At 38.1% G+C, this 20854-nt stretch overlaps 1 protein-coding gene across 3 annotated transcripts in view; it reads right to left on the bottom strand.

Moving 5' to 3' along the window:
* JAK2 (Janus kinase 2) overlaps positions 1-20854 on the bottom strand; it is a 161472-nt gene that overhangs the window by 89602 nt on the left and 51016 nt on the right. For all 3 annotated transcript variants that reach the window (XM_027105794.1, XM_027105795.1, XM_027105796.1), the window contains exon 3: positions 8744-8993. In XM_027105794.1, coding sequence (XP_026961595.1) covers positions 8744-8993 — 250 coding nt within the window. The remainder of the gene's footprint in view (positions 1-8743; positions 8994-20854) is intronic.

Raw genomic sequence — 20854 nt, 5'->3', positions numbered from 1 at the left:
TTTGTTTATATACAGACTGCTACATCAAAACCTCATGGCCACTGCAAACTGAAAATCTACAATAGATACACGTAAAAAAAAAAAGAGAAAGGAATCCAAACACAACACTAAAGTTAGTTATCAAATCTCAAGAGAACAAAAGAGTAAGGGAAGAAAAAAGACCTACAAAAATAAATCCAAAACAATTAACAAAATGGCAATAAGAATATACATATTGATAATTATCTTAAATGTAAACAAATTAAATGCTCCAAACAGAAGACACAGACTGGCTGAATGGATACAAAAACTAGACTCGTATATATGCTGACTACAAGAGGTCCACTTCAGATCTAGGAACACATACAGACTGAAACTGAGGGAATGGAAAAAGGTATTCCATGCACATGGAAATCAAAAGAAAGCTGGAGTAGCAATACTCATATCAGACAAAATAGACATTAAAATAAAGACTGTTACAAGAGACAAAGAAGGACACTACATAATGATCAAGGGGTCAATCCAAAAAGAGGATATAACAATTGTAAATATATACGTATCCAACACAGAAGCACCTCATTAAAGGAGGTAAGTACTAACAGCCATAAAGGGAGAAATCAACAGTAACAAAATAATAGTGGGGGACTTGAACACTCCACTTTCATCAATGAACAGATCATCCAGACAGAAAATCAATTAGGAAACACATGACTTAAATAACACATTAGACCAGATGTATTTAATTTTTATAGAGCGTTCCATCCAAAAGCTGCAGAATACACATTTTTCTCAAGTGCACATGGAACATTCTCCAGGAGTGAACACATGCTGTGCCACAAAGCCAGCCTCAGTAAATTTAAGAACCCTGAAATCATATCAAGCATCTTTTCCGACCACAATGCTATGAGATTAGAAATTAACTACGAGACCAAAAAAACTGTAAAAAACGGAAACACGTGGAAGCTAAACAATATGCTACTAAACAACCAGCAGATCACTGAAGAAATCAAAGAGGAAATCAAAAAATACCTACAGACAAATGGAAACAAAAGCACGACAATCCAAAACCTACGGGACACAGCAAAAGCAGTTCTAAGAGGGAAGTTTATAGCAATACAATCTTACCTCAGGAAACAAGAAAAAATCTCAAATGAAAAACCTAACCTTACACCTAAAGCAAAAAGAACAAACAAAACCCAAAATTAGTAGAATGAAAGAAATCATAAAGATCAGAGCAGAAAGAAATGAAATAGAAACTAAGAAAAAAGAAAAGATCAATGAAATTAAAGGTTGGTTCTTTGAAAAGTTAAATAAAATTGATAAACCTTTAGCCAGACTCATCAAGAAAAAGGGGGAGAGGGCTCAAACCAATAAAATTAAAAATGAAAAAGAAGTTACAATGGACATCACAGAAATACAAAGGATCATAAGAGACTGCTACATGCAACTATACGCCAATAAAATGGACAACCTGGAAGAAGTGGACAAATTCTTAAAAAGGTACAATTTCCCAAAACTAAACCAGGAAGAAATAGAAAATATGAACAGATGGATCAGAAGTACTGAAATTGAAAATGTGATTTAAAAATTCCCAACTAATAAAGTCCAGGACCAGATGGCTTCACAAGCATATTCTATCAAACATCTACAGAAGAGTTAATACCTAAACTTTTGCAACTATTCCAAAAAACTGCAGAGGAAGGAACACTCTCAAACTCATTCTATGAGGCCACCATTACCATGATACCAAAACCAGACAAAGATACCACAAAAAAAGAAAATTACACGCCAATATCACTGATAAACATAGACGCAAAAAGCCTCAACAAAATACTACCAATTCGAATCCGACAATACATTAAAAAGATCATACACCATGACCAAAGTGGGATTTACCCAAGGAATGCAGAGATTTTTCAATGTCCGCAAATCAATCAGTGTGAATCACCACATCAAAGAATTGAAGAATAAAAACTATATGATAATCCCAATAGATACAGAAAAGCTTTTGACTCAATACCCATTTATGATAAAAAAACTCTCTGGAAAGCGGGCATGTAAGGAACCTACCTCAACATAATAAAGGCCATATATGAGAAACCTACAGCTAATATCATACTCAATGGTGAAAACCTGAAAGCATTTCCTCTAAGATCAGGAACAAAACAAGGATGTCCACTCTCACCACTTTTATTCAACATAGTTTTGGAAGTCCTAGCCACAGCAATGAGATAAGAAAAAGAAATAAAAGGAATCCAAGTTGGAAAAGAAGTAAAACTGTCACTGTTTGCAGATGACATGATACTATACATGGAAAATCCTAAAGATGCTACCAGAAAACTACTAGAGCTCATCAATGAATTCAGTAAAGTTGCAGGATACAAAATTAACACATAGCAATCTGTTGCATTCTATACACTAACAATGAAAGATCAGGAAGAGAAATTCAAGAAACAATCCCATCTACCATCACACCAAAAAGAATAAAATACCTAAGAATAAACCTACCTAAGGAGACAAAGGACCTGTACTCTAAAAACTATTAAGATGCTGATGAAAGAAATTGATGATGATACAAGCAGATGGAAAGATATAACACGTTCTTGGACTGGAACCATCAATATTATCAAAATGACTATACTACCCAAGGCAAGCTACAGATTCAATGCAATCCCTATCAAATTACCAATGGCGTTTGTCACAGAACTAGAACAAAAAATTTCACAATTTGTATGGAAACACAAAAGACCCCTAATAGCCAAAGCAATCTTGAGAAAGAAAAATGGAGCTCAAGGAATCAGGCTCCTGGACTTCAGACTCTACTACAAAGCTACAGTAATCAAGATAGTATGGTACTGGTACAAAAACAGAAATATAGATCAAGGAAGCAGGACAGAAAGCCTGAGATAAATCCACGCACATATCACCTTATCTTTGATAAAGGAGGCAAGAATATACAATGGAGAAAAGACAGCCTCTTCAATAAGTGGTGCTGGGAAAACTGGACAGCTACACGTAAAAGAATGAAATTAGAACATTTCCTAACAGCATACACAAAAATAAACTCAAAATGGATTAAAGACCTAAATGTAAGGCCAGACACTATCAAACTCTTAGAGGAAAACATAGGCAGAACACTCTATGACATAAATCACAGCAAGATCCTTTTTGACCCACCTCCTCCAGAAATGGAAATAAAAACAAAAATAAACAAATGGGACCTAATGAAACTTCAAAGCTTTTGCACAGCAAAGCAAACCATAATCAAAACGAAAAGACAACCCACAGAATGGGAGAAAATATTTACAAACCATGTGACTGACAAAGAATTAGTCTCCAATATTTACAAACACCTCATGCATATCAAAAAAGCAAACAACCCAATCAAAATATGGACAGAAAACCTGAATAGACATTTCTCCAAAGAAGACATATAGATGGCCAAGAGGCACATGAAAAGGTGCTCAACATTGCTCATTATTAGAGAAATACAAATCAAATCTACAAGATATCACCTCACACCAGTCAGAATGTCCATCATCAAAAAATCTATAAACCATAAATGCTGGAGAGGGTGTGGAGAAAAGGGAACTCTTTTGCACTGTTGTGCAACCAACAGTGGGACTGTAAATTGGTACAGCCACTATGGAGAACATTTTGGAGGCTCCCTAAAAATCTAAAAATAGAGCTACCATACGAGCCAGCAATCCCACTCCTGGGCGTATATCCAGAGAAAAACATGGTTTGAAAGGATACATGCACTTCAATGTTCATTGCAGCACTATTTACAATAGCTAATACATGGAAGCAACCTAAATGTCCATTGACAGAGGAATGTATAAAGAAGGTGTGGTACATATATACAGTGGAATATTACTCAGCCATAAAAAAGAATGAAATAATACCATTTGTGGCAACATAGAGGACCTGGAGATTATCATACTAAGTGAAGTAAGTCAGACAGAGAAAGCCAAGTATCATATGATATCACTTATATGCAGAATCTAAAAAAAAATTATACAAATGAACTTATTTACAAAACAGAAACAGACTCACAGACTTAGAGAACTTATGGCTACCGGTGGGGAAGGATGGGGGAGATGGATAGATTGGGAGTTTGGGATTGACATGTACACACTGCTATATTTAAAATATATAACCGGGCTTCCCTGGTGGTGCAGTGGTTAAGAATCCGCCTGCCAACACAGGGGACATGGGTTTGAGCCCTGGTCTGGGAAGATCCCACATGCCACAGAGCAACTAAGCCTGTGCGCCACAATTACTGAGCCTGTGCTCTAGAGCCCACAAGCCACAACTACGGAAACCCATGTGCCACAATTACGGAAGCCCACACACCTAGAGCCCATGCTCTGCAACGAGAAGCCACTGCAATGAGAAGCCCACACACCTCGATGAAGAGTAGCCCCCGCTCGCCGCAACTAGAGAAAGCCCGCGCACAGCAATGAAGACCCAACACAGCCAAAAATAAAAATAAATAAATTTTTAAAATAAAATAAAATAAAATAGATAACCAACAAGGACCTACTGTATAGCACAGGGAACTCTGCTCAATATTCTGTAATAACCTAAATGGGAAAAGAATTTGTAAAAGAATAGATACATGTATATGTATAACTAAATCACTTTGCTGTACACCTGAAACTAACACAACATTGTTAATCAACTATGTTCCAATATAAAGTAAAAACTTTTTTTAAAAGCTAATTGTCAGGTGCTTACACTACAACATCTACACACCCTAGTGCTGCTGTAAGAATTGAGTAACACACATAAAGCACTTAACACAGTGTCAATAAATTTTAGCTAGCTGAAAGAGGTGAATGAGGTACAGCTATAACATTAACTCAATATTCTACTCTTTGGGGATTGAGAAAAGAATAAAGGTCATTTTAAAGGAATACATTTCCCCTAAACATTTTTTACAATTAGAGGTTACTACAGATCAAGATTCTTCAATAAATACAAATATCTCAATATTAAAACTATTTGTCATTTATAACTTACTGCAAATTATTTTATCATCAAAACCATACTTAACGAAGGGTCATCAACGTAAGTTCTGACTGCAGCTAGATACAATAAAGGGCATTTGGGGATGGGAATGGAAAGGAATATGAGGATACTAGACACGTGAGTACCTCAGTCAAGAAAGAGTAACTGGCATAGGGCTCAGAGAGAGGTGGGAAGATTCCAAAAGATAACTCTACATAGCTATTTTGTCTAAACCTTGCTGTCTCTATGCTAGGGAAAACTATCTCATATCATATCTTTGAAATATAACTTGTCAAGGCTGTAGATATGATATCAGAATAATTGTCTTTTCAGTTCACAGATTCTCTGAATCAAGCAGAATAACATCTGGACATGACTGAGAGAATACAGGGAGAGCCTGGATTTTAAGCCTGATTCAATGACACCTTTGGGTATCCTCACTGGGGAAGGAGAAAATTTATTCTCAATACTGAAGAAAGAAATTATTTGTGGTCAAGAGGGAAAAGTGTAGCAGACTACATCACTGCTCACAAATACTCACTTTTCTCTTCCCAGTCCCTGAGAGGACCACCCCATCTGACTAACACTGGCTTGGCCATATGACTTGGTTTGGCCAATGGAATCTGAGAAGAACTGAGAGTGTGTTAGTTCCAAGCAGAGGCAGTAGGGAGGTATTTCGTTTCCAGCAGTCCTCATGTTCTTTTGCCTTTTACCAGGAGAACATCATGTCTCACATAGGGGGTACTCCTTCAGCCTGGCGTCCAAACTGAGAACATACATGGAACATACAGTTTACCATGTATGTTATGAGCCACAGCCATCTATATGTGGTGTTACAACTTCTCATGTGATCTCAGATACTTTCCTTCTACAGCCTCACACTAACTCACAAGATGCAACCTTTCCAGCACCCACTTCCACAAGCAAGCTTCAAGACTTTAAGGTAAAGTGCCAAATATATTTCAGATTTTATATATTTTGTTACCATTTAACATGTGCTGTTTTTATTGTTTTTTTTAATGTCACGAAGTTTATGTTATGCCACTAATCTCATTTTTCCTCTAAGCCCTATGGTTTTTATTGCACAATTCTGCAGAGCATAGTGCATTTTAGGAACACCTATTTCACACTATACCACAACTGACTGTATCTTGAAAAAAGAGACACGAATATCCATAATCCAAAGAGACAAGTTCTATAACTGAGCCACAAATGGGTAGAAAAGCAACTGAGAGAAGGTGATACTTAACCTTATATCCTGATCACCCCACCGCCAAATACAATCACACTGGGAGATTAGGTTTCAACATATGAATTTGAGGGAGAAGAGATACATTCAATCTACAGCATTCTGTTCCTGGACCCCCCAAAATAATATCCTTCTCACATTCAAAATATGTTCATTCTATTCCCAATGGCCCCAAAAGTGTTAACTCATTCCAACATCAACTCCAAGTCTGAGTTCAAAGTCTCATCTAAATATCATCTAAAGCAGATTTGGATGAGACTCAAGGTACAATTCATCCTGAGGTTCTCCAGCTGTAAACCTGTGAAATTAAACAAGTTATGTGCTTCCAAAATACAATGGCAGAACAGGCACAGAACAGATATTTAGAAGAAAGGTGTGACAAGTCTCAAGCAAGTCTAAAACCCAACAAGGCAAATTCCATTAGACCTTAAGGTCCATGAATAATCCTCTAACTTGATACTCTGCCCTCCAGGCCCACTGAAGCAGAGGTCCTACCTACAGGACCCACTTGGGCAGCATTCCTGCCCCTTCAGCTTTGCTGGGCAGAGGGTGGGCACCTAAGGCTCCTGGCGGCCCTGCCCTAGTGGATTTGGATGGCTCCTGTTCTTTGAAATCTAGGTGGAGTCAGACATGCCCCCTGGGCCTGTGCATTCTCCACTAGTGGAGATGGCTTATTCCACCAGTTTGTTGCCTGCACCCTGCTGAGAGGCAGCTGCTGCACCAGGGGCTGCCAGAATCACACCTGGGGCAGCCAAGGAGCTCAGCACCAGCAGTGCACCAGCAGAGCCCTCAAGGTGAGGTAGCACCAAGCAGCAAGCTCAAGGTCTCCAAACACTGGCATCTCCTCCTTTGAAATCATTCTGCCTCCAGGCCCTGTGCTAAGACAGCAGTCCTGGTGATTTCTGAACTGTCTTCAGGGTCATTCTTCCATTGTTTTAGGTAGCAGCATCTGGTTCCTGTTGAGATGGCTTATCCACACTAATCTTAACAAATGGTTGCTTGGCCACACCCTTAGTGTTCTCTACTGAACAGGCTTTCTCATCTTTTGGATAGGTGGGGAATTTTCCAAATTTTTAAGTCCTGCTTCCTTTTTGCTTAACATTTATAATTATGCCTGTAAGTTATTTCTCTCTTATTATACTATGTTGACCTAAAACAAACAGGCTGCCAGGTATTTTTCCAGAAAAGATGGATTTATTTGGGATCAGCAGAGAACTGCAATCTGGGGTCTGCAATCATGGTGAGCCACATGGAAGCTCCCCCAAGGCAAGGGAAGGAGAACACTGTCCTAGAGGGGAGGGCTACAGTAAACAAGAAGCCCAAGGTTTTTCATTGTCTGAGTCCTTGCCAGCAAAGAAGAGGAGTCTTCTTCCTCTTGGGCTCTGGTATCCTTGCAGAGCATGAGAGCTCCCCCTTCTGGTCTCCTGATTCTATTTTATTGAGGTTTCTGTTTATTAACTTTTTACAACTATAAGCAGTTAGGAGGGCTCAAGCCACACCTTCAAACCTTTGTTTAGAAATTACTTCAAGTAAATATACAATTTCACTGCTCACAAGCTCTACATTTTACAAAGCACTAAAACATGAACATAACTCAGCCAAGTTCTTTGACACTTTACAACAAGGATCACTTTTCTTTCAGTTTCCAATAACACAGTCCTCATTTCCACCCGAGATCTTATCAGAATGGTCTTTACAGTACACAATTCTACCAATATTCTGCGCAGGATTACACAGGTGTTCTCTAAGAAGATTGAGGTTTTTCTGTACACCTCTCCTCCTTTAGAGTCCACACCAGAATCTCCTGTTCACAACAATGTAGGCTTTTTCTAGCATGCACCTCAAAACTCTTCCATTACCCATTACCCAGGTTCCAAAGCCACTTCAACATTTTTAGGAATTTATTACAGCACCCCTCCACTTCTCAGTACCAATTTTTGTTTTAGTTCATTCAGGATACTGTAACAAAAATACCACAGACAAGGTGGTTTATAAAAAAAAATAGAAATGTATTTCTCACATTTCTGGAGGTTTGGAAGTACAAAATCAAGGTGCTGGCAGATGTGGTGTCTAATGAGGACCCATTTCCTGGTTCATAGATAGTTCATCTTCTTATTCATCTTCATGCTATGTCCACACATGGTAGAAGGAGCAAAGGAACTCTCAGTGGTCTCTTTAACAAAGATACCAGTCCCACTGATGAGGAATCCACCCTCATAACTGATTCATCTCTCGAAAGCCCCACTTCCAAACTCATCACATTAGAGGAGTAGGTTTCAACACGAATTTTGGGGAACACAAACATTCAGTCTATACCACTAGCTCAACACAGAATTTACCTTAAATTCTACTTTAGTGATATTCTCATTTTATATGCATATGAAAACACTTGTCAGTCACAGAAGCATAAAAATACATTATACATGTACATTGTGTTAAGAGTAGCATAATTAAAGTACGGATATATTAATAAGAAGAAAAACACTGCTTTTTAACACTTACCACAAGCTTTAGAAGCAGCAACACAAATCTCTTCTGCAACATACTCTCCAGTTGGAAACTTCAGATAATCCCCCTCAGCTTTTCCAAGGGAATGATAAAGATAGACCTGTAGGATTGGATCTATTTGCTTCACAGAATTAGCATTTCCAGGAATATCACCATTCTGATGTACAGGAGATGAAGATGTTCCTTCCATTTCTGTCATTGTAAGGCATGCCATTCCCATGCAGTCTTTTTTCAGAACATTTGCCTGTAAGAGAAACCAAAGTTACAAATGGAAGTGATATTCATAAGTTATCCTTCATATATAAAGAAGTCTTCACTGACAGCAATGACTCTGTCAAATCCGTTAACTGAATAAGTATCATGTACAGTCATTTCTCAGACAGATACTGAGGGTTCTGTTCCAGACCAGTGCAATAAAGTCACACAAATTTATTGGTCTCCCAGTACCTATAAAAGTTATATTTACACTATACTGTAGTATACTGAGTATGCAATAGCATTATGTCTAAAAAAAAATTGTACATACCTTAATTTAAAAATACTTTATTGCTAACCATCATCTGAGCCTTCAACGATTTGTAATCTTTTCACAATAGTATTATCAAAGGTCACTGATCATAGATCACCATAACAAATATAATAATAATGAACAAGTTTGAAATATTGCAAGAAGTATCAAATGTGACAAAGAGACGTGAAGTGAGCAAATGTTTTTGGGAAATTGGCATTGATAGACTTGCTTAATACGGGGCTGCCACAAACCTTCAATTGTAAAAAACCAGTATCGGGGAAGCACAATAAAATGAGGTATGCCTATACTACTATATACAAAGCACAGTGAGAGATATCAAAATTATAAACTTCCTGTGGACAATGACAATAAAACTGAAGCTTATACACTGAGGAACCACAATATAAATATATAACACTAACAGAACAAACAAAATCAGTTACAGACAACAGAAGAAGAGATTCCACAAAGCAACATGATTTCTCAACAGATTACTCTGACAATTGCTTATTGGAATCTGGAAGGGAAAAATAACATTTCAAGCTGGAATTAACTGATGAGCTTTATTAGACGAGGTCATATTTAAAACTGTTCTTGAAGCATGGATTGGATTTTGATGGATGGAAGAGGAAGAACGTTCTGGAAGAGTGGAACTGTTCTGAAGAGTAGAAAGATACAAGATATGTTCAATAATTTATTGGTCTGAGTGAAGTATTTGAGAAATTATACCATTTAGGAAAAGATTAAAAATACAGATGGATAGGGACTTCCCTGGTGCTCCAGTGGTAAAGAATCTGCCTTGCAATACAGGGGACGCTGGTTCAATCCCTGGTCAGGGAACTAAGATCCCACATGCCGTGGGGCAACTAAGCCCACGTGCCACAACTACCGAGCTCCCACGCCTCAACACGAGAGCCCGTGTGCTGCAAACTACAGAGCCCACGCACCCTGGAGCCTGTGCGCCACAACTAGAGAGAGAAAACCCACATGCCACAACTAGAGAGGAGCCTGCATGCTGCAACAAAGAGCCTGCACGCCACAACTAAGACCTGGATACTTGTAACAAAACTGCAGCTACATACCCAGTATGCATTTTCCCCTTCTTCCTTGATACAAAAGCCCAAATGGGGGGGTATACCAATGTACCCCCCCAAAAAACCTCTACTTCCCCATGGATAGCCATGTGAACCAGTTTAAGCAAATGAGATTTACGTGAAATTGCTGGGTGGTACTTCCAGGACCACTCCTTAAAAAAAGGCTGACGTAGCTGGCATGTCTCCTTTTACTTTTTCCCCTTCACCTTCTGTCTGAATCTAAGCATGAATATAGGTAGGGCAGTCACCTTAACACCATGTAACCATGAAGGAAAGGCCAAGAGAATAAACGACCTGGTAACCTTAAGTAGCTGAATCAATGTCAGGAATCCCCTACCAACCACCAGACACCTTATTATGTATAAGTAAGTGCAATCCTAACTGATACAGTACGAAATAAAAGAAGGTCCAAATGTCAGACCAAAGAATTTAAACTTTATCCCACAGTCAATAATGATCAGAAAGGTGAAGTGATATAGTCAGAAAGCTATTACAATAACCTAGGCAGTACTAAGATCCTGAACTGAAACAGCAACAGTTGGATGGTTAGAGGTAATAAAAGAGGAAGACTTGATGCACCATGAGGACTAACTGAATATAGAAGCCAGAAGAAAAAGACAGTATGAGGATTTCAAACTTGGGAGATCTGTAATACCATTATTAGAAGGACTTTGTCCCTTGACTTTGGAAGGTGAGGAGAATAAAGACTACTGTTTTACAGACTTTTATTAGGAACGAAAGCAGGGCAATTAGACCAAAATCTAGCTGGCAGCTAAAACATGAGACTGATATTTGGAAGACCTGAAAATTTGACAACCTTCCTCACAGACGTAATCATTTAAATCATGAGCTATGTGAAGGAAGAGGACGGGAATAATAGCAAACACTTGCACAGCATCTACTATATGCCAGGCACTGTTCTAAATACAGATATTAAATAAATAAAGTGATTATTAAGTGAACTGCAATATGAAACACAGTTCTACATTCAACTACAAGAACCTTATTCTATTAGAGATAATACTAGAGTTAATACTTATTCAAATAATATAAAACTACCAGTGTGTAAAAATAAAACAAAAAACTGGCAATTGTGAGCAAAACTGCCAGATTTTTGAAGTTCCTCTGCATTTGGATACGCAAATTTAAACAATTTTCATTTGTTCAAAAATAGAAATTTTTAAAAATATTTCTCGTACTCTATTACACCATCTCTATTACTCAGCTATAGAAAGCCATCAGATGAATTCTTAGCCATTAAAGAGCAAATATGCTAGAATTCCATCAGTTTGTGCTTACCATTATTTTGGATCCTATGCCTTCCTTTTGGACTCACTTTTTCTTATTGAAATATGTATTTTAGTAGATATCTCAATGCGGCATTAAGGGTTTTTCTGTTGTAGTCTTTGAAATAAATTTTTTTCAGCTATACTAAGGTATAATTAACAAATAAAATATTTAAAGTATAAAACATGATGATTTAATATATATGTATACATTGTGAAAGGCTCCCCCCATTAAGTCAACATCTCCATCAACCTCATAAATTTACCATTTTGGTGGGTGAGGGAACATTTAAATTCTACTCTTTAGAAAATTTCAATTCTACAACACAATGCTATCAACCACAGTCACGTTATACACAGATTCTCAGAACTTATTTATCTTATAAGTGAAAATCTACCCCTTTACCCATTTCTATTTCCACTAACCCTGGCAACCACTTTTCTACTGTCTGTTTCCTAAACTTTTTAAGATTCCACATATAAGTAATAACATGCAGGATTTGTGGTTCTCGCTGGCTTATTTCACTTAGCATGATGTACTCCAGGCTCATCTACGTTGTCACAAATGACAAGTATTCCTTTTTAAAAGCTGAATAATATTCCTCTGTGTATGTGTGCGAGCGTGTGCACACACACACATATACATTCCCCACGTTTTCTTCATCTGTTCGTCTGCTGACAGATACTTAGGTTGTTTCCATACCTCGGCTGTTGCAAATGATGCTGCAATGAATGTGGAAGTACAGATATCTCTTCAGAATAATGTTTAACTTTCAATTGGACATATACCCAGAAGTGGGATTGCTGGATCATGTAGTAGCTTTATTTTTAATTTCTTGAGGAATGCCATACTGTCTCCATAGTGGCTGTTCCAGTTTACATTCCCACCAAAAACTTACAAGGGATCCTTTTCTCCACATCCTCTCCAGTATTTTTTATCTTTTGTCCTTTGAATGATAGACATACTCATAGGTGTGAGGTGATATCTCACTATGGTCTTGATTTGAATTTCCCTGATGATTAATGACGCTGATTACCGTTTCATTACCTGTTTGCCATTTTTGTATGTCTTTGGAAAAAATTCAGATCCTTTGACCATTGCTTGTGTTTTTTTACATCTTTATTAGGGTATAATTGCTTTATAATGGTGTGTTAGTTTCTGCTTTAAAACAAAGTGAATCAGTTATACATATACATATGTTCCCATATCTCTTCCCTCTTACGTCTCCCTCCCTCCCACCCTCCCTATCTCACCCTTATAGGTGGTCACAAAGCACCGACTTGACCTCCCTCTGCTATGCAGCTGCTTCCGACTAGCTATCTATTTTACGTTTGGTAGTGTATATATGTCTATGCCACTCCCTCACTTTGGCACAGCTTACCCTTCCACCTCCCCATAACCTCAAGTCCATTCTCCAGTAGATCTGTGTCTTTATTCCTGTCTTACCCCTAGGTTCTTCATGACATTTTTTTCTTAAATTCCATATATATGTGTTAGCATACGGTATTTGTCTTTCTCTTTCTGACTTACTTCACTCTGTATGACAGACTCTAGGTCCATCCACCTCACCACAACTCAATTTCGTTTCTTTTTATGGCTGAGTAATATTCCATTGTATATATGTGCCACATCTTCTTTATCCATTCATCCGATGATGGATACTTAGGTTGTTTCCAACTCCTGGCTATTGTAAATAGAGCTGCAATGAACATTTTGGTACATGACTCTTTTTGAATTATGCTTTTCTCAGGGTATATGCCCAGTAGTGGGATTTCTGGGTCATATGGTAGTTCTATTTGTAGTTTTTTAAGGAACCTCCATACTGTTCTCCATAGTGGCTGTACCAATTCACATTCCCACCAGCAGTGCAAGAGTGTCCCCTTTTCTCCACACCCTCTCCAGCATTTATTGCTTCTAGATTTTTTGATGATGGCCATTCTGACTGGTGTGAGATGATATCTCATTGTAGTTTTGATTTGCATTTCTCTAATGATTAATGATGTTGAGCATTCTTTCATGTGTTTGTTGGCAGTCTGTATAAAATGTCTATTTAGGTCTTCTGCCCATTTTTGGATTGGGTTGTTTGTTTTTTTGTTATTGAGCTGCATAAGCTGCTTGTAAATTTTGGAGATTAATCCTTTGTCAGTTGCTTCATTTGAAAATATTTTCCCCCATTCTGAGGGTTGCCTTTTGGTCGTGTTTATGGTTTCCTTTGCTGTGCAAAAGTTTTTAAGTTCCGTTAGGTCCCATTTGTTTATTTTTGTTTTTATTTCCATTTCTGGAGGAGGTGAGTCAAAAAGGATCTTGCTGTGATTTATGTCATACAGTGTTCTGCCTATGTTTTCCTCTAAGAGTTTGATATTTTCTGGCCTTACATTTAGGTCTTTAATCCATTTTGAGCTTATTTTTGTGTATGGTGTTAGGGAGTGCTCTAATATCATACTTTTATATGTACCTGCCCAGTTTTCCCAGCACCACTTATTGAAGAGGCTGTCCTTTCTCCACTGTATATTCCTGCCTCCTTTATCAAAAATAAGGTGACCATATGTGTGTGGGTTTATCTCTGAGCTTTCTATCCTGTTCCATTGATCTATCTTTCTGTTTTTGTGCCAGTACCGTACTGTCTTGATTACTGTAGCTTTGTAGTATAGTCTGAAGTCAGGGAGCCTGATTACTCCAGCTCCGTTTTTCGTTCTCATGATTGCTTTGGCTATTCGGGGTCTTTTGTATTTCCATACAAATTGTGAAATTTTTTGTTCTAGTTCTGTGAAAAATGCCAGTGGTAGTTTGATACGGATTGCATTGAATCTGTATATTGCTTTGGGTAATAGAGTCATTTTCACAATGTTGATTCTTCCAATCAAAGAACATGGTATATCTCTCCATCTATTTGTATCATATTTAATTTCTTTCATCAGTGTCATAATTTTCTGCATACAGGTCTTTTCTCTCCTTAGGTAGGTTTATTCCTAGATATTTTATTCTTTTTGTTACAATGGTAAATGGGAGTGTTTTCTTGATTTCACTTTCAGATTTTTCATCAATAGTGTATAGGAATGCCAGAGATTTCTGTGCATTAATTTTGTATCCTGCTACTTTACCTAATTCATTGATTAGCTCTAGTAGTTTTCTGGTAGCATCTTTAGGATTCTCTATGTATAGTATCATGTCATCTGCAAACAGTGACAGCTTTACTACTTCTTTTCCAATTTGGATTCCTTTTATTTCTTTTACTTCTCTGACTGCTGTGGCTAAAACTTCCAAAACTATGTTGAATAAGACTGGTGAGAGTGGGCAACCTTGTCTTGTTCCTGATCTTAGAGGAAATGCTTTCAGGTTTTCACCATTGAGGATGACGTTGGCTGTGGGTTTGTCATATATGGCCTTTATTATGCTGAGGAAAGTTCCCTCTATGCCTACTTTCTGGAGGGTTTTGTGTGTGTGTGTGGTCGTACGCGGGCCTCTCACTGTTGTGGCCTCTCCCGTTGCAGAGCACAGGCTCCGGACACGCAGGCTCAGAGGCCATGGCTCATGGGACCAGCTGCCCCGCGGCATGTGGGATCTTCCCTGACCGGCGCACGAAACCGTTTCCCCTGCATCTGCAGGCGGACTCTTAACCACTGCGCCACCAGGGAAGCTCCTGGAGGGTTTTTATCATAAACGGCTGTTGAACTTTGTCGAAAGCCTTCTCTGCATCTATTGAGATGATCATATGGTTTTTCTCCTTCAATTTGTTAATATGGTGTATCACATTGATTGATTTGCGTATATTAAAGAATCCTTGCATTCCTGGAATAAACCCCACTTGATCATGGTGTATGATCCTCTTAATGTGCTGTTGGATTCTGTTTGCTAGTATTTTGTTGAGGATTTTTGCATCTATGTTCATCAGTGATATCAGCCTGTAGTTTACTTTCTTTATGACATCCTTGTCTGGTTTTGGTACAGGGTGATGGTGGCCTCGTAAAATGAGTTTGGGAGTGTTCCTCCCTCTGCTATATTTTGGAAGAGTTTGAGAAGGATAGGTGTTAGCTCTTCTCTAAATGTTTGATAGAATTCGCCTGTGAAGCCATCTGGTCCTGGGCTTTTGTTTGTTGGAAAATTTTTAATCACAGTTTCAATTTCAGCGCTTGTGTTTGGTCTGTTCATATTTTCTATTTCTTCCTGATTCAGCCTTGGCATGATGTGCATTTCTAACAATTTGTCCAATTCTTCCCGGTTGTCCATTTTATCGACGTAGGGTTGCTTGTAGTAATCTCTCATGATCTTTTGTATTTCTGCAGTGTCAATTGTTACTTCTCCTTTTTCATTTCTAATTCTACTGATTTGAGTCTTCTCCCTTTCTTTCCTGATGAGACTGGCTAATGATTTACCAATTTTCTTTATCTTTTCAAAGGACCAGCTTTTAGTTTTATTGATCTTTGCTATCGCTTCCTTCATTTCTTTTTTATTTATTTCTGATCTGAATTTTATGATTTCTTTCCTTCTGCTAACTTTGGGGTTTTTCTGTTCTTCTTTCTCTAATTGCTTAAGGTTCAAGGTTAGGTTGTTTATTTGAATTGTTTCCTGTTTCTTAAGGTAGGATGGTATTGCTATAAACTTCCTTCTTAGAACTGCTTTTGCTGCATCCCATAGGTTTTGGGTCGTCGTGTCTCCATTGATATTTGTTTCTAGGTATTTCTTGATTTCCTCTTTGATTTCTTCAGTGCCCACTTCGTTATTAAGTAGTGTATTGTTTAGCCTCCATGTGTTTGTATTTTTTACAGATCTTTTCCTGTAATTGATATTTAGTCTTATAGCATTGTGGTCGGAAAAGATACTTGATACAATATTAATTTTCTTAAATTTACCAAGGCTTGATTTGTGACCCAAATCAAGAGAGATGTTCCATGGAGAACAATGGAGAATGCTCCATGAGCACTTGAGAAAAATGTGTATTCTGTTGTTTTTGGATGGAATGTTGTATAAATATTAAGTTCATCTTGTTTAATGTATCATTTAAAGCTTGTGTTCCCTTATTTTTTTTCATTTTCGATGATCTGTCCATTGGTGAAAGTGGGGTGTTAAAGTCCCCTACTATGAATGTGTTACTGTCAATTTCCCCTTTTATGGCTGTTAGTATTTTCCTTATGTATTGAAGTGCTCCTATGTTGGGTGCATAAATTCTTACAATTCTTATACGTTCTTCTTGGATTGATCCCTTGATCATTATGTAGTGTCCTCCTTTGTCTCTTGTAATAGTCTTTATTTTAAAGTCTATTTTGTCTGATATGAGAATTGCTACTCCAACTTTCTTTTGGTTCCCATTTGCATGGAATATCTTTTTCCATTCCCTCACTTTCCGTCTGTATGTGTCTCTAGGTCTGAAGTGGGTCTCTTGTAGACAGCATATATATGGATCTTGTTTTTGTATCCATTCAGCGAGTCTGTGTCTTTTTGTGGGAGCATTTAATCCATTTACATTTAAGGTAATTATCGATATGTATGCCCCTATTCCCATTTTCTTAATTGTTTTGGGTTTGTTATTATAGGTCTTTTCCTTCTCTCGTGTTTCTTGCCTAGAGAAGATCCTTTAGCATTTGCTGTAAAGCTGGTTTGGTGGTGCTAAACTCTCTCAGCTTCTGCTTGTCTGTAAGGTTTTTAATTTCTCCATCAACTCTGAATGAGATCCTTGCTGGGTAGAGTAATCTTGATTGTAGGTTTTTCTCCTTCATCACTTTAAATATATCCTGCCAGTCCCTTCTGGCTTCCAGAGTTTCTGCCGAACGATCAGCTGTTAACCTTACGGGGATTCCCTTGTGTGTTATTTATTGGTTTTCCCTTGCTGCTTTTAATGTTTTCTTTGTATTTAATTTTTGACAGTTTGATTAATATGTGTCTTGGCATATTTCTCCTTGAATTTATCCTGTATGGGACTCTCTGCACTTCCTGGACTTGATTAACTATTTCGTTTCCCATATTAGGGAAGTTTTCAACTATAATCTCTTCAAATATTTTCTCAGTCCCTTTCTTTTTCTCTTCTTCTTCCGGAACCCCTGTAATTTGAATGTTCGTGCGTTTAATGTTGTCCCAGAGGTCTCTGAGACTGTCCTCAGTTTTTTTTCATTCTTTTTTCTTTATTCTGCTCTGCAGTAGTTATTTTCACTATTTTATCTTCCAGGTCACTTATCCGTTCTTCTGCCTCAGTTATTCTGCTATTGATCCCTTCTAGAGTATTTTTAATTTCATTTATTGTGCTGTTCATCATTGCTTGTTTTATCTTTAGTTCTTCTAGGTCCTTGTTAAATGTTTCTTGCATTTTGTCTATTCTATTTCCAAGATTTTAGATCATCTTTACTATCATTATTCTGAATTCTTTTTCAGGTAGACTGCCTATTTCCTCTTCATTTGTTAGGTCTGGTGGGTTTTTATCTTGCTCTTTCATCTGCTGTGTGTTTTCCTGTCTTCTCATTTTGCTTATCTTACCGTGTTTGGGGTCTCCTTTTTGCAGGCTGCAGGTTCGTAGTTCCTGTTGTTTTTGGTGTCTGTCCCCAGTGGCTAAAGTTGGTTCAGTAGGTTGTGTAGGCTTCCTGGTGGAGGGGACTAGTGCCTGTGTTCTGGTGGATGAGGCTGGATCTCGTCTTTCTGGTGGGCAGGTCCACGTCTGGTCATGTGTTTTGGGGTGTCTGTGGACTTATTAAGATTTCAGGCAGCCTCTCTGCTAATGGGTGGGGTTGTGTTCCTGTCTTGCTAGTTGTTTGGCATAGGGTGTGCAGCACTGTAGCTTGCTGGTCGTTGAGTGAAGCTGGGTGCTGGTGTTGAGATGGAGATCTCTGGGTGATTATTGCCGTTTGATGTTACGTGGAGCTGGGAGGTCTCTTGTGGACCAGTGCCCGGAAGTTGGCTCTCCCACCTCAGAGGCACAGCACTGACTCCTGGCTGCAGCGCCAAGAGCCTTTCATCCACACAGCTCAGAATAAAAGGGAGAAAAAGTAGATGGAAAGAAAGAGGATAAAAGAAAATAAAATAAAGATAAAATAAAATAAAGTTATTAAAATAAAGGATAATTATTAAGAAAATAATTTTTATAAGTAAAAAAAAAAAAAAAGACGGATAGAACCCTAGGATAAATGGTGAAAGCAAAGCTATACAGACAATATCTCTCACAGAAGCATACACATACACACTCACAAAAAGAGGAAAAGGGGAAAAAAATCATAAATCTTGTTCTCAGAGTCCACCTCCTCAATTTGGGATGATTCGTTGTGTATTCAGGTATTCCACAGATGCAGGGTACATCAAGTTGATTGTGGAGATTTAATCTGCTGCTCCCAAAGCTGCTGGGAGAGATTTCCCTTTCTCTTCTTTGTTCACGAAGCTGCTGAGAGAGATTTCCCTTTCTCTTCTTTGTTCACAAAGCTCCCCGGGCTCAGCTTTGGATTTGGCCTTGCCTCTGCGTGTATGTCGCCTGAGGGCGTCTGTTCTTCGCTCAGACAGGACGGTGTTAAAGGAGCAGCTGATTCGGGGGCTCTGGCTCACTCAGGCCGGGGGGGCGGGAGGGGCATGATGCGGGGTGAGCCTGCGGCGGCAGAGGCTAGCGTGACATTGCACCAGCCTGATGCGCACCATGCGTTCTCCCGGGGAAGTTGTCTCTGGATCCCGGGACCCTGGCAGTGGCGGGCTGCACACGCTCCTCGGAAGGGAGGTGTGGAGAGTGACCTGTGCTCGCACACAGGCTTCTTGGTGGTGGCAGCAGCAGCCTTAGCGTCTCATGCCCGTCTCTGGGGTCCGCGCTGTTAGCCGCCACCATTTTTTAATTGGGTTATTTGGGGGTTCATTGTTATTGAGTTGTTTGAATTCCTATGTATTTCAGATATTATCCTCTTAACAGATGGGTAACAAATATTTTCTCCAGGTTGGCTTTTCATTCTGTTGATGGTTTCGTTTGCTAAGCAGAAGCTTTTTAGTTTGATGTAGTCCCGCTTGCTTATTTTTACTTTTGTTTGCTTTGCTTTTGTGTCAAATCAAAAAAAAAAAAATCATTGCCAAGACGAATGCAACAGAGCATAACCCTTATGTTTTAGGTCTTAAGTACAACTCTTTAATCCATTTTGAGTTGATTTTTCTGCATGGTGTAAGATAAGTGTTCGTTTTACCCTTTCGCATGTGACTACCAAGTTTTTCCAAAACCATATATTGAAGAGACCATCTTTTCCGCATGTATAGACTTTGCTTCTTTGTCAAAAATTAATTGACCATATATGCATGGGTTTAGTTCAGGGCTCTCCTATTCCATTCCACTGATCTATGCATCTGTTTCTAATGTCAATACCATACTGTTTGTTTGCTTGTTTAATACCATGCTGTTTTGATTACTACAGCTTTGTACATAGTTTAATATTAGGAATTATGATGACTCCAACTTTGTTCTTTCTTAAGACAGTTTTGGCTATTTGGAATCTTCTGTGGTTCCATACACAGTTTAGGTTTGTTCTTCGTCTGTGAAAAATGCAATTGGAATTTTGATAGGGACTGCATTGAATCTGCAGATCACTTTGGATAGCATGGACATTTGAACAGTATTAATTCCTCCAATCTATGAGCACAGCATATCTTTCTGTTTATACGTGTCTTCTTTGACATCTTGCATCAATGTCATATAGTTTTCAGTGTACAGTTTTTTAACTCCTTGCTTAAATTTATTCCCAAATATTTTATTATTTTTGATGCTATTGTAATAGGGATTGTTTTTCTTAATTTCTCTGGTAGTTCATTTTTAGTGTATACAAACAAAAGTCATTTTTGTATACTGCCTTTATATCCTGCAACTTATAACAAATTTCTTTATTAGTTCTAACAGTTTCTTGGTGGAGTCTTTTGGGTTTTCTACATATAATAACACGTCACCTACAAATAGAGATATTTTTACTTCTTCCTTTCTCATACTGGTGTCTTTTATTTCTCTTATCTTGTATAATTGTTCTGGCTAGAACTTCCAGTTCTATTTTGAATAAAAGTGGTGAAAATAGGTAATCTTGTCTTGTTCCAGATCTTGAGGGAAAGTTTTCAGCTTTTCATCACTGAGTATGATGTTAGATGTGAGCTTGTGATACATGACATTATAATTAAGGAACATTTCTTCTATATCCAATTTGTTGAGAGTTTTTATCGTAAATGGATGTTGAATTCTGTCAAATGATTTTTCTGCCTCTATTGAGATGACCATATGATCTA

The sequence above is a fragment of the Aethalodelphis obliquidens genome, unplaced genomic scaffold (assembly GCF_003676395.1).
Source record: "Aethalodelphis obliquidens isolate GAN/ISIS:26980383/991018 unplaced genomic scaffold, ASM367639v1 scaffold7, whole genome shotgun sequence".
Classification (NCBI taxonomy): domain Eukaryota; kingdom Metazoa; phylum Chordata; class Mammalia; order Artiodactyla; family Delphinidae; genus Aethalodelphis; species Aethalodelphis obliquidens.
The sequence above is the reverse complement of the archived record's forward strand: the minus strand, read 5'-3'. Positions and strand labels throughout refer to the sequence as shown.